The 15557-nt window shown below is 41.1% G+C and overlaps 1 protein-coding gene across 1 annotated transcript in view; it reads right to left on the reverse strand.

Annotated features, from left to right (window-relative positions):
• Positions 1-15557, reverse strand: part of DIS3L2 (DIS3 like 3'-5' exoribonuclease 2) — a 390397-nt gene that overhangs the window by 194192 nt on the left and 180648 nt on the right. The window contains exons 7-8 of the mRNA XM_017886189.1: positions 10819-10919; positions 4759-5006 (exon numbers count right to left, since the gene is read on the reverse strand). Of these exons, the coding sequence (XP_017741678.1) occupies positions 4759-5006; positions 10819-10919 (349 nt within the window). The remainder of the gene's footprint in view (positions 1-4758; positions 5007-10818; positions 10920-15557) is intronic.

Here is a 15557-nt window from a genome sequence, read left to right on the forward strand (position 1 = left end):
TGTTCAACCAAGAACTTCTCAGTCTATACTGACCTATTCATTTTTCTCCTCCTCCTCCACCCTCAAAGCCACCAGACTTTGCTTGATAATATAAACATGTCAATTTGCTCTAGGTCGGTTCATGCCATATATCTTCAGTTAGCCTTCAGTGTTGCCAAGAAACACTATTAAGTTCCTCACAGTAGCTGCTGTAAAACTTGCCCATTTTATTCAAGATTTACCCTTAAATATTCAAGAAGAAACCATGACAAATCTGGGAGAAAGTGACAATGATATCTCTACGCTCATGACATCCTGGAAAGAAAAGCTGGAACTGTAAACTCCAGACTTTAGGATACCAGATTTCCCCAAGGTCTGAGAAAATATAGGCATGAATTCCACTGCAAGAGTTTCTAAAGGGAAAGATGATTTAAGAGAGTTGGGAAGCTCTTAAAACTGTAAATCTGATTATATAATTGCAGATCATTCCAGCGAGGAAGCCAATGTGGCTTTTTAATTATCCTGGACCAGAGTCTAGTACTAAATATTAAAGGTACTAAATATGTTGTGATGTATAACAAAAAACAGTGATCCCTAAAAGCTAGCAAGGGCTCATGCGTTTTGATAGCATTACAGAACTAAGATTCATAAAAATGTGGTAGATGTAATGTATAGAGAGGTGAACAAGGTTCAAATGAGATCTCTCATGACAATTCTAAGAACAAGATAGCAAATAACTTAATAACAACTGGAAGTCTCCAATGTTGTAATACTCTTTGAGCTGCCCCTAAATGGTGGCCCCCAAGGCAGCACTAGGGTGTCAGAGAAGCAATGCTTACAGCAAAGGGGACGCCAAGTTCCATGTCCTCCCTAAGGATCCTTCCAAAGCTACTAACATCATATATTCCATTAATGTGTGCATTCTATTCAATTTTTTTTGTTAAATATCTGTGCCTTCTCAATTTGGCATTCTCCACCTGAGTTTTTATACTTGTTGTATGCTATTGTCAAGCATGGACTTTGAAGTCATAGAACCTTAGTCCTCATCATTTTCTGTTCCAAATTACTCCTTGTGTGTTTTCTAGCTTGATTCATGGTGCAACATCTTCCTAGTCAACCTGGCTCAAGACGTTGGGGTCATCAATTCATTTCCATCTACTCATCTGACCAGTCAGCAAATGTTCACTAAGTGTCCTTGTCCTGAAGGAGCTCATGGCCAAGTAAAACAAATAAGCAATTGCAATCCAAACAGATGAGAGCTCTAATAATAGTACTAATAGAAGCTATGGGAGCACCAGAAGGGAGGCCTGTGAGTCAAGGAACATTTTTTGAGTGGACAATTGAGTTGAGTTTAAAAGTTGAGTATTTCACCAAGCAAACACTAGAGAAACGAGAAAGCCACTGTTAGGAAAGGAAGTGTAACGTGCAGAAGTTTGGAACTATGAACATACACAGTCAGCTTGGGAAATGGCAAGTTGGACTTCTGATAGTGAAGACCATGGAAGGAACTGAGATGGCTCCCAGTGAATTGTGGTTAAATGCCATCAGCATCCACCCACTCCCCCTAGTCAGAGCCCTGAAAGTTCATCCAAGATTCTATCCTTCTCCCTCATGCCCCATTTCTAATTAGTCATCACATCTGGGAAAATTTACCTTCTTAATCTCCCCTGAATATTTTCATTTCTTTTGTTTCCTCCACTGCAACTCTTTATTCCAGGTTCTCCCATCTCATCTGTCTTACTGCAATAGTGTATTATGACCTCCTGCTGCTAGGCATGTCCCTCCTCATCTATTCTTTACTCTCAGTCAGAGTGATCTTTCAGCAAAGAGGCCTCTGTCCTGTAAGAAATGATCCTGGATTTCCCCCTTCACTGACCTCCTCTAAATTCCCCCAAATTATTTTATTCCTATGGAAGAACTTACAACTTCTGTTTTGTACTATAGGTAGAACTCAAAGAGATAAAACAAGTCATCTGTTTTATCCACGCTCATTCCCAGAGAGTCCCACAGCACTGCTAATTGGGTGTGAATCATGGATGGGACTCTGGACCCCCACCTCTGCTTGAAACTACTGATGAGGGAAAAATACCTGCCTCAAGCTAGACCAGTAAGATTTTCCACCATAGAAATTCTGTATTGTGATCTAGACTTTAGTATGTAACTGCCATAGGACTGGCAGTACCATTTTGGGGCCATGTGTGCTGCTGTGCAGGTAGAAGACTACTGTGCAGAGAGAAGCAGAATAACACAGCTCATATGCAAAAAGGGGTAAAGAAAAGATACTGTGTGGTGGCTGGGCTAGTCACAGGGGTGAAAGAGAAACTGTGGTTCCTTTGTTGCCTTGTTAGTTCTGATTTTCTCATGAGACTTCCTCAATTTCCTGCTCACCAGCTTCTTATATTAATCTCTACTTTTATTTAAATTAGCTCAAGTGGGATTCCACTCCTTAGAATCAGATTATCCCTATGATATATGTATATGCAAAAATCCTTTTGCATTAGACTATAAGTTCCTTAAATAATGAATCCATAGCTTGTTTACCACTGTATTTCTCAGATAATATAGCACAGTACTTTACACATAGTTGAACCAAAACCTGTCTGGTGAACTAAACATAACTACAGAAGAGGTAAATGACTTTGAACTTGAATAACTAGAAGCAATTACATAGGCAAAGCAAGTCCAATACTTTCAAGGACAGAGGTATAGGAGTAGGGAAGAAATTCAGAAGGAAGCCACCTTAGCTAAACTTGACTTTTAGGGGTAGTTTTTACGGAAGCTAACCATACACTTTCGTACCCACAGCAGGTATTACCATCACACTCCTGGTCAAAGCCTGGCAAAGATAAAGGAGGAAACCTAGGCAGTCATAGCACAGCATGTTCTGATTAAGAAACAGTGATCTCAGTTCTTAAAGATCAGTAACGGATAACCAGAACAAAATGGCAAGGCGACCACCAACATACTCAACAGCTGCAGCCCTCACCCCTCGTACAACAGACGTCATCTGAGATATTCATCAGGAAAACCTACCATATTTTACTTCTTAAAATAAACTTTCTCTTTTTCACAAAGATTTTAAAAGGCATATTTTCATAAATAATTTTTATGTCCTTATATTAAGAAGGTAGAGAAAAAACATGATGTTTCCATCTAAATATGATTATCTTCATTTTTTATTTTGAAAATTATATAATTAATATATGACTATCATCTTTAAATATTATTTCTTTAGATCCAGCAAATGTGCTTGAGGCTTCAAAGCCTTGACTCCCTTTTTGTTGTATCTTACCTTCAAGAAAAGGGTTCCTGATGAAGTAATGGCTCAGCTATAAAAAAATAAAAATTAAAAAAGACCTAGAAGACCATGAAAGTAATAAGAGAAACTCATACTATGAAGATTTCCTGACTACACCCTTACAACTTGAAAACTAAGGAAGCAGTCCAATCAAGTACACACAATGGGATACGACAGAAAGGCAGATAAAAAACAAGGCTGGATTTCCTGGTTTGATGTGAAAGTCTTCCTCTTTTACTGCCAAACAGAGTGTGGCTGCACAATCAACAGGACCAGGTGGCACAACCGTTACTGGGCCTTTTGATTTGATGGTGAGAAACTGGCAAGCTTGTAAGAAGGACTATTTAGGGCTCAAGGGGTTGACATCACTTTTGGATAATAAGTTAGGCTTTAAAATGATGACATTGCAATCACACCACTTGAGAGGAAAAAAAGAAAGTACAACTGTTCCTAAGTAGCTATGAGATCATTTAAATCACACCAATCTTCATATAACTGAAAAAGTGGCACAGGTAGTGTTTCTTATATATGAAACACTCTTATATATAACACACACATTTGATTTGGCTTATTTTGCTAGGCATAAGAAGCTAAGTATAGAATAAACCTGATACAAGCAGCACATTGTAGCCATCCATTCAGTGCTGACTCTCCTAACCATAGGACATTCCCAGGAGGGTACATCCTGTACAAGTGAGATGACCAACAAGCAAGACATTAAACTAGAATAAAAGTAAATCAACAGGCTCTTTTCTAGATTGTATACCTTTATAGTCATTTCCTGTGAAACATAAACCAGACATCATCTATAATAAACACTTAATGACATAGCTAAAACAATGCTTTTCTTTCAACATGAATACCAGTTCTAAGAAGAAAACAGGCATAGCATTTAGTGAAGCAATTAGGTCCAGCAGTTTCTTCAGATCAAAATGAAGTGGCCATCCATGATGCTCTGGGACTATGTCATGTATATTTAAGTTAGATTGATTTCTGACAGCTTCCACAAAAACATGGTACACCTTTCCTTCTTACAATAGGGTAGTTTTTAATGCCATAGGCGAATTCAATACCAAACAAGAATGCCATTCAAATATACCTTCATGTTCATATTTTAAAGCAAAGGAACCTGGGGTCTCCTGAATATGCCTAGACTTTGCATGGTTTAACACTAGCATCTACAAGGAGAGGACTGGTTGTTTGACGCAATGAATTCTCTGTGGTACACAAGTACAAATAGTACACATGACATTAACTAAACAAGTAGAGGTTCCTTGGTAATTCAAGGAACATACAGGCAACCAGTTGAGGTGGCAGCTAAGGGTGACTTCTGAAGAATCAGGACCAAAATACAATGCTTTTGTATGAAACTATGCTTCAATAAAGAAATAATAATTAAAATACACAAAAAGTTTACCTAAAGACCACCTAAACTGAGTTCTGCCTGTGACCTGTAGTTTTTCCTACCAGAGATCACCTACCCCAGGGCAAAACTGCAGTCCTCCTTCCAGTCCACAATGCGGCAGATGAAGAGTGTGTTGGCATAATCTTTAGGCCGTGCCACAAAGTCCTGGGGACAGTCCTTGAGAGGCACATAAATTCTAGGCACTCGGTGGTCTGAGGGAGAAAACAGGGCGTATTTCTTAAACAGTTCGCTGTTCTTATCAGCCAAGAGTTTGAGGAAGCCGGTTGCTGCTCGAGAATGTTTTTTCTCCAAGATGTAAACCACCTAAAAACACCAAAGATATAGTCAATGTTGTTTATCTGCAGTACTGAATTACACTTGGGAGAGGTCAGCAGGTTATAATCTGATCAACTAGCAGGAACCAGCAGTTTTTCTAGGTCAAAATAAGTGCCTCTCAGTGATGATCTGTGACTAAGTAATCTATATTTAAGTAGCAACAAGTATCTAGTAAGCATATATATCCAAGAAAAATTATGCAATACATGGATGAATTAAATCAAAGAGCTTTATTACCATGACCTGTGTCTTATAAAGACATGTGGGACTCCAGCAGGGAAGTATAGCTCCAGGTATTTGTTCCACATTATACTTTTCTCCCATGAACAATACCAGTATCTCACAGAAACAACACGGTAGGTGCTTTTTGTAAAAGAAAAAGGGTTATTAGATATAAATTACTTCTCTTAATTATGTCTTCAACAGCTGAAAGGAGAAATATTTGATCTTCCTTCTTTCCAAGATTAAACCCAAGCTCTAATTTGACTAGATGAAGATTGAGGTCACCACTCCACCACATACACATGTGATTTCCATTGAGAGAGAAGTATTCTCCGAGAAAATGAGTTTTCTCCCTCACCCACTCCCCACCCCCGGAACGCACTCCTCCTGCAGTGCTTCCTTTACCCACTGTAGCCAGTCTGCAGGTTCATCCCTTCCTCAGAGCTGCTTGCTGACATCCCACCAGACCCCTGAACAAAGATTCAGCCTGCAGTTGAGCTGGCTACTGCTCTTCTCTATGTCCCTGACTCCATGTGGAATCTCAGCCCATTTGCAGGAAACCTCCAAACCAGTTGAGTGCACCACACCTCTCCCCCAGTCACTCCCAGCTACTACCCCACAGGAAAGCACCTTAGGGCACCCGTCTTCTCATGCAAGCTCACTCCCAAAACATGCTCTACTTTTTCCCTAACTCTTCCTTCTTCCCTGAAAAACATCTATTTTAAACAAACTGCTGTACCCTCTTTCAAGAAGGCTGTGGGACGCCCCCCTCCCCCTTGCATGTAACTATCTGTCCTAAGGACTGTCTTCCCCAGCCCATTTGGGAAGAGGATGCTCCTTTTCCCACATACAGCCCCTGAAATTGGTGTCCGTGTTTTCCCATGCTGCACCGCCACGCCCAGACCTTTACTCTTCCAGCCTCATGCATGTATGTGCACCCTCGTCTGGTTCAAGTGGTCCCCTTCTTGTTATCATCTCCTGGCCTCCTGGTTACTCTGTGAAATCTGGCTTACAGTCTGGCCCTCCCACGTCTACCCAGGTGAGTAACTTAGTCAACATCTTGTCCTCACCGTTCCGCTATCTCTTCAGCAACCTTCACTTCTATTTGACTTCAGCAACTCGTCCTCATGGCCACACCTCAGCATCATCTGGAACTAGTCCAATTCCAAAACCCGCTCTCTGACGAATCCATCACACAGCTCACTTGTTCTCCAGTGCTGCACTCCACAGGCTTTTTCACCACATCAAGACTTCTAGCACCTTTAATCCTTGCCTGTTCTCCAAGTCTGTTAGCTACGTCTAAGCCTCGAATCCTTTCCTCCCTTCCCAGAGCCACCGTGTGTGTGTGTGTGTGTGTGTATGCGTGAGTGTGTGTGTGCGCGCATGCACAATACCAATACCACATGTACCCTTTTTTTTTCCTTTGGAGACAGCCTTGCTCTGTCACCCAGACTGAAGTGCAGTGGTGTGATCTTGGCTCACTGCAACCTCTGCCTCCCAGGTTCAAGCAATACTGCCTCAGTCTCCTGAGTTTCTGGGACCACAGACGCGTCACAGTCACCACTCCTGGATAATTTGTTTATTCAGTAGAGACAGGGTTTCACTATGTTGTCCAGGCTGGTGTCAAACTCCTGACCTCAAGAGATCTGCCCGTCTCGGCCTCTAAAAATGCTAGGATTATAGGCATGAGTCACTGCATCCAGCCTTGAGCCACCATATTCTATCACCTCAAATCCTCTTACTCAAGCTGTCAAATGCCTTCTCTTCTGATCCTTCCACCAACTCACCACCCTAAAAACCTTCAGTCCTGGAACATTTCAGCCACCAGTATTCTCTAACCTTAAACGCAAGGTATAGAGTTGATCAGCAAAGAAATTACAACTGTACAGATGGATAGCATTATACATTGTTATACAACTTTTGCTAGAACCTTAAATTCTCTGAAGATATATTTTCACCTGTCCCCATTCTGCACAATCTCTCCTTTCATCTTCACTCTCTTGATCCTCTCCCAGGGCTCCAGTTTTCTCAATGTTCAATCTTTTTGTTGTCCCACAACTCCCTGAGGCTCTGTTCAATTTTTTTCAGTCTATACTTTCTTTGTTCAGATTGGGTAAATTCTACTGATCTGTCCTCAAGTTCAATGATTCTCTGTTGTGTCGTCTCTACTACTGAGCCTATCCAATAGTGTTTTTACTTCTGTTATTGTACTTTGCAGGACTATAATTCCCATTTGGTCCTTTTTATAATTTTTTTTTTTTTTTTTTTTGGAGACAGAATCTTGCTCTGTTACCCAGGCTAGAATACAGTGGCATGATCTCGGCTCACTGCAACCTTCGTCTCCTGGGTTCAAGTGATTCTCCTGTCTCAGCCTCCCCAGTAGCTGGGATTACAGGCACGTGCCACTGCACCCAGCTAATTTTGTATGTTTTAGTAGAAACAGGGTTTTGCCATGTTGGCCAGGCTGGTCTTGAACTCCTGACCTCAGGTGATCTGCCCACCTTGTCCTTCCAAAGTGCTGGGATTACAGGCGTGAGCCACCGCGCCCGGCCTTTTTATAATTTCTAAATCTTTGCTGAGATTTTCTATTTTCTCAAAGGTTTGAAGAAAGTTTTTAATTGCTTATTGAAGCACTTTCATGATGGCTATTTTGAAATCATTGTTGGGTAACTGCAAGAGCTCAGTGCGGGCATCAAATGATTGTCTTCTCATTCACGTTGTGATCTTCCTGTTCTTGGTATGACGGGTGGTTTCCAATTGTATCCTGGACCTTTCGGTTATCATGTTAAGACACTCTGGGTCTTATTTAAATCTTTTATTTTAGAAGGCAGTCACACACCCTGTTGAGGTTTAGCATGCAGGTCCTGACCTACTTTTGTGGGCTGTAGTTTCAATGACAATTTCCTTGGAAAACAGCCTTTGCAGTGCTATCTTGGTATGTTTGGTTTATATGGTATCACTGGGGGTCCCGCTGGTCTCTACTGGTACTGCCTACGTGGGTGGAAAGAAATTCCCCAAGCCAGGCCACCTGGTCTAAGTGTGGAATGGGGATCTCTAGCCTGCAAGGACAAAGAGCCTTCCCATTTTGGGTTTCTTGTTGTGGCAAGATCTCCTTTACTGGTGCTACCTGACTGCCCAGTGTTTCTGAGTGGAAGAGGGAAGTCTCTGGTCCACAAGGATAAAGAGGTTTTGTGGACCACACACACATTACGACCAGATCTCCTTTGCTAATGCCACCCAACTGTGTGGTATTAGCAAAGGAGATCTGGTATTAGCCACCCAGCTGGGTGAAGGAGGGAAGTTCTCTTGCCTGTGAGAACATGGGGGCTTCCCATACCTGACTGCATGCTGTGGCCAGATCACCTTTCCTGGTGTTTTCTGGGTAGATGTCCAGCATCTCTGGATGTTCAGTGCCTCTGGGCAGAAGACAGTCTCAGCCCCACAGAAACAAAGAGGCTTCCTGGGCTGGGCCACTTCTAGAATCCTTCTTGTTGAAGCCACTCAGATACCTGATGTCTCTTGGTGGGAAAGAGAAGCTGCAGGTCCAGGGAGGAAGGAAAGCCCTTCTCTTAACCACTTATTGTCATTAGGGCTCTTTACAGGTGCTATGGATTGCCTGGTGTTGCTGGAGGGATTTCTGTTAGATCTGGGTGAGAATGAGTCTAGCTGGACCACCCTCTATTGCCAGGTTGGCATTCAGAAACACTGGGCTTGGGCCACCTTCTGTTGTTGCTGTTGTTGGTGGGGGATTGCGAGGTCCCTGCTGTTAATGATGTTTCTCTAGTACTGGCGAAACTAGTTTGCCTTCCTCTTTTCACCTTTCAGAATTCTCCTTTGGTTGCCTCTTGTTTTTTCCAGGGTTTACAGTTATCCTCAGTGGGAGGAGCAAGAAAAAACAGATCTATGCCATCTTGGCTGAACTGGAAATTCTTGTTTCTTGTTTTAATGTTTGACAGCACAGAAGTGTATAAAGTAGGTTGACATTACTACATTAGCTGCAATTCATATGATGTTAATTGTCATGGAAATGACTCTACCATAGCATAAGTTTCACAGGCAAGTGCTGTTTTGCCTTGTGATTTTTGGTTGAATCCACTAAAAACATTATCCAAAAGAAAGGGAGATAGGGACAAGGGAGAAGGGAGAGGGAAAACATGTTTGGAGGGCAGTAGCAAATCACAGAACACAGGTTCCAGGGCTGCCTCTACTCAGCTCTGACTGTAGTCATTTAGGAATTTGGCCCAGTGTTACCAAATGTTTTGTTTTGACAAGAGAAGCCAAAAGTCTAATTTTTAATATGAACACCCCCACCCCGCCCACCGATGACTCTTTTTTTTTTTTTTTTTTTTTTTTGCTGAAAACCATGAAGTCAAAATTTTTAATTACTGCAAGGTCAAACAAAATAGGTCTGTGAGCCAGATCCATCCCCAGGCTTTCCATTCATTCTCATCTCCCACACCTAACATGTTGCCTGGAGCAGAGTTAGTATTCAAATATACAGAGTATGATTTAGAAATTCCTCATGTCAGTATGCAAGAGCAATACTCTGCTAACCAACTTGCTGGGCAGAGTAAGCACACTGCATTCCCAGATGAAACACACTGATGGATGCTTCTGAAACATAAAGTCTCATGCCATTATGCCACTTTACACTTTGCCCTTCACCATTTCTACCACTATGAGCTATCTGCACAGTTAGAAGTCAGCTGTGTTTGGTCAAGCGTGTGGGCTCACACCTGTAATCGCAGTACTTTGGGAGGCCGAGGCGGGCAGATCATGAGGTCAGGAGTTCGAGACCAGCCTGGCGAAACCCCGTTTCTACTAAAAATACAAAAAATTAGCCAGGCCTGGTGGTGCACGCCTGTAATCACAGCTACTCGGGAGGCAGAAGAATCGCTTGAACCAGGGAGGCAGAGGTTGCAGTGAGCCAAGATCTCACCATTGCACTCCAGCCTGGGCAAAACCAGTGAAACTCCGTCTCAAACAAAAAAAAGAAGTCAGCTGTGTTTCATCCCACATCTGAAAATGACACTAGCTTATATAATTAAAGAATACAAGTGAATTGTGCAAAATGGTGAAATAGAAATATAAAAACAATTGTTTCAAAACTAAATTGAATACTTTGGAAAACTAAAAAAGACATTAAAATTATTTTAAATTAGGTATGGGCATGGTAACAATAAAAAAAAAAAAACTGGAGCAAAACTGTACAAATCTGAAGACAGTCTATATTCATACTTCTTCTCCAGTGTCTAATTCTCACTCCACTCACTCCACCAAAACTGGAAGTGATAAATGCTGCGTTAAAAGTGTGGTTTAAACAAGAAAGATAACATAGAACTCCAATCAACACACCCACACTCAAAGAAAAGGCCTTGACCCCTTATCCAAAGGCAGGCAGATGGATTCATATTTATATGTTTAAAGTTTTTTTTTTTAATTCACTTTTTATGATTCTCTGCTCTAACTTTTCTGATTAAATGAACAAATACAGTCCTGACTGAATCACACAAGAGCTTCAACAAGTAGCCCAGGTGAAAGCCATTTGGACATGTGGAGAAAATCTGTAGGCAATGACCTTTGCTGATCTTTGCAGGGATTTCTCCGGTAAAGCTCTTGTGTCTTGTGAAATGCAGGTGGTCTCATCTCTTGTAACCGGTGCATCACCATCCTCTCTTCCTACATTAAAAAGACAAAGAGAGAAGAGGAGGCATCAACTAGATGCATATCAATTAGTGGGATTTTAAAATTCCATCTAGAAGGATGCTTGGATACCAGTTACCCCAAACTACTCACTTTACAGAAGAACCCCAGGCCCCCAGTGGACCTGTCACATACTTGTATTATACTCATACTGAGCATTCAGCCTCAGCAGACCACATTTGATCTACTTAACATTATTCACATACTATCATAAATATCATACAAGTGGAGAACATCAAACTATGCTGAATTAAACTAAATAGCCTGTGTGTCAGAATGCCAAAAACCTGTATGTTAAATGCTGCCCCAGCCCAAAATGAAGAATAGAGATAGGTTAATTTATTATGCACATCTGCTGAAATAAAACAAAATCATAATAAATGTTAACTTTTAAAAGTACTTTGGTACCAGCCATAACAAACAAAATGGTGGAAAATAGATTATATTTATTAAATAAATAAATTTTAAAACCCAACCCTGATTTTCCTGGCTTTTCTTAGTGACATTATGTAAAGAGTAAAGTACTTAAAGTCTTTTAATGTTTAATTTCCTTTCTTAAAAAACTTATAAAATGCACATTCACCCAAGAAACTGAAACCACATCTCCCGAGGAAAGAGGCAGTTAGGCTCTCTACCAGAAGTATTAAAAACACTCATGAACAAAAGTAGCAAATTACACACTTCTAAACATTTAAAATTTTGAATCTTTACTTGTTAATTAGATTTCCCCACAAAATATTCTTATCCAACTATGTTAGGGATTCTGGATTCTAGAGGTCACAACCAATTTACGTGGGAGCCTCTCCAGAGAGCTAAGAGAAACTTGCACTTATCATCATTTAGATGTTGCCAAGGCCAAAATAAATAAATCAATCCTGTTCAGGACTGGCTGCCTTTTAGCAAAAACTCAACTTAAAGCCAACTTTTACCATTCTGGGCGTACTCTGGAAACACTGACATGATCTGACCTACTGGGGTTTAAGAATGATCAACTGTTTGCTTTTCCATCTATGCTGAAATCTACCTACTGAAGTGCCCTCTGAATGCAGAATCCTCATTGTTTTCCAAAAAGTAAAAGCAAACACAAACTTTCCTATTGTAAATTGCCCTATCAGTGAAAGAGGACATCAGCAAGGTTCATCTTTTCTTTTAAACCCATAATTCAGGATTCCAAAATCGTCAGATGCTTTTAGAACAACATTTTTTATAATTGTAGAGAGAAAAAAAACCACACAGGTTGTTGATCTGTTTGTTCCATAACATACGTCACCAACGTGCTCTGCAGAACAAGGTAATTGAGGAAAAACATCAAAGCGTGGAATTACCATGAATAAGTATCCTCTACTTAGATATTTGACACTAGTTTGGTCTCAAATGCTAGCAATCAAGACATTGCAGTGAGAGGACTGTGTTTCCAAGGCAGCCTAAATCCTGGGCAAACAACTTTCTGTGATGATCACTGATGGCTCCATCTTCAAATGACTGTTATCTCAAATTCCATCCCAACAACAGCAAGTCGACTGTTCAAAATGTTATACCACATTACATCTAAAGAGAGAAGGCAAGCTATAGAAGTGGGCCCAATCATGATTTTCTATCAGACTGAACATGACCTTTTCAGGTTCTATATTCAGAAGGGTATCCTGGCAGAAATGAGGCTTTGTTCAGACAAAGTTACATTCTAATAAATTAAACCAAGCTTTAAAGCCTTACAGGTGAGAATCATAGATAATGGTCAATGGATATAAAGAAACACAATGTCAGGATGAAAAGGTGAATCACCTTAATACATTTCCATCAACGATGTCTTGCCACACTGAATAGTAAAGTTGTCGGCTGGTCTAGGGTGGCTCATGCCTGTAATCCCAATGCTTTGGGAGGCCAAGGCAGAAGGATGACTAGAGCCTTGGAGTTCAAGACCAGCCTGGGCAACATGGCGAAACCCTATCTCTACTAAAAATATAAAATTTAGTTGGGCATGGCAGCGCTTGCCTATATGTCCCAGCTACTCAGGAGGCTGAGGTGGGAAGATCACCTTAGCCTGGGAATTCAAGGCTGCAGTGAGACGAGACTGCACCACTGCACTCCAGCCTGGGTAAAAAAGCAATAACCTGTCTCAAAAAAAAAAAAAAAAATTAGCAAAGTCGTCAATTTAATGAGACTCTACTACATTGTTTAATCATAAGATCACTTATTATTCATTTATTCCATGTGTATTTATTGAACACTGGGCATTGAAGATCCAGTGTTAAAAGAAATTTGATCCCAGCCCTATAGACTAATGTGGGAATATTATATAAATAATCACTCAATAAATATAAAATTATAGGGTGGGCACATTGGCTCACACCTGTAATCCCCACTTTGGGAGGCTGAAGTGGAAGGATCACTTCAACCCAGGAGTTCAAGACCAGCCTGGGCAACATGGCAAAACCCTGCCTCTGCAAAAAATACAAAAAAAATTCGCCAGGTGTGACGGTGTACACCTGTGGTACCAACTACCTGGGAGGTTGAGGTCGGACAATCACTTGAGCCCAGGAAGTAGAGGCTGCAGTGAGTCAGGATCGTGCTACTGCACTACAGTCCTGGCGACACAATGAAATCCTGTCTCAAAAAAAAAATAAAAATAAAAGCCGTGATAAATGCTAACAAGGAAAGAATAATCCCAAAAAGAAAGGACATATGATTTAGATTAGAGAGCAGGGAGAGAATTTAAATTGAGACATAAGGACAGTGTATACAGGAGTGAGGAAGAGAATGAGAGACCCAGGATAGGAATGGCACACAGGAAAGGGCAAAGGCAGGAAGTTCTTCACACAATCAAGGACCGGAACAAAGACCATGAGGCATGGCTGGAGCTCAGTCAGCAAGAATGGGCATGGCTAGAGATGAGAATGAGAGGCAGATGGGTGCCAAGTCAGGTGTGGGCCTTGCAGAATACAAAAAGCCAGAATTTAAGTACAACGGCAAGATGGTTAAGGATTCTGTGCAAGAGAGCAACACTGACCAGGGCAAGATAAGAGCAGGCTAACAGTGGGTGTAGGGAGACCAGTTAAAAGCTACTGCAACAGTCAAGACATGAGAGGATGGAGCTGTGATGCAGGCACTGGAGATGGAATTAAGATATATTTTGGAATTGAATAGTCTTGGTGATAATTACATATGAGAGCTTAAGGATTATCAAGAAGTCAAGGATTATTTCCAGCTTTCTGACACCAGCAACTTGGTTGGTAGTGGCATCACTTATGGCACAGGAAAGACGAGAAGAAGGGGTAAAGATCGGTAATTCTGTTTCGGAGATGGTTCTATTTGAGAGGTCACATATGAGACTTTTAAGTGAAGAAACTGAGTAAGCAATTCAAAATGAAGGTCTGGAACTCAGAAGATAGACCTGGGCTGTTGCTTTACATACAATTTATATGCTGAGAAACTCTCCAGCCCAACCTGGAGAGAGGATATTCAAACACAGATCTGTGCAACCACTAAATCCATGAAACTCTTTCAGTGCACCACACTGCTATACACAAAAGTAAGGGATAATGTTCTATCACTGTTAATGAAGAAAACTCACTGAGGAAGTAAGTTGAGGCTTGAAGGATATATAGATATAGATGTTTCAAAGAGAAATAAGGAAGTTGAAGGCCACTCCAAACAAAGACCAGAACTTGTGAAAGGCCTAGATCTATGAGCAGGCCTGCCATGGTAAAGGCCCAGTAAAAGATTTATGGTAGCTACTAACATTTGGGGAACACAATGCTGCGTGGGGAAGGACTAGAATAGGGGGGAAATAAGGCTGGTAGAATGGCCCTGTGGGAGGGACTAGTTACTGCCCAATTATCCAGCCTCTTCTTTCCTAGTAAAAAGAATTCCAATTTTTAGCTGGGCACACTGCCACCTAGTTAAAAGGCCACATCCCTCAGCCACTTCCCTGCATGTCTACATTTTAGGCAACAAGATCCTGGGGAAAGTGTGTTGTTAGTGACTTCCAGGAATACCCTTACAGGGCAGAGGCCCAGCCTTCACTATCTTCTCAATCCTGCGGCCTGGAATATGGATTTGATAGCTGGACCTTGAACACTCATCCTGGTCCCAGAGGCCACAGGTCAAGGGTGTTTTCTACTCTGCAGAGCAGCGCAACAGAATGGAGCTATCTTACAAGCCCTGGCCTGCCTGTCTCTGATCTTCTTCTACGTGAGATAGAAATTAACTTCTTTCTTAAGTCATTGATATTTCAGGATTTAATGCTATTCTCTACAGAATATACTTTCTAACATACAGGCCCAGACAATGAAACTGACAAGCTAGGACACTATCCTATAAAGCATTATAAAAGCCAGGGCAATTATTCTCTTGAGAGTTATGTATCACACATGTATTTTAGGGCTATGAATTTGGTAGCACTCTGGAATGAAGAGACAATGGTAGCAGAGATCTTAGAAAGCTAAGGTTAGAATCTAGGTGAGACACAATCAGAACCCAAATTAAGATAGTGGCAGTGATTTAAGTCCAAAGCTGACAAATCCAAGCTTGTTCAATCTCTGAATGAAGGGCCACAGAAATTTACAATTTCCAAAGAGAATTCAATGAAAAGAATGCAATATGTATTTGTAAATG

Source organism: Rhinopithecus bieti, unplaced genomic scaffold (genome assembly GCF_001698545.2).
Source record: "Rhinopithecus bieti isolate Rb0 unplaced genomic scaffold, ASM169854v2 scaffold_13704, whole genome shotgun sequence".
Lineage (NCBI taxonomy): Eukaryota > Metazoa > Chordata > Mammalia > Primates > Cercopithecidae > Rhinopithecus > Rhinopithecus bieti.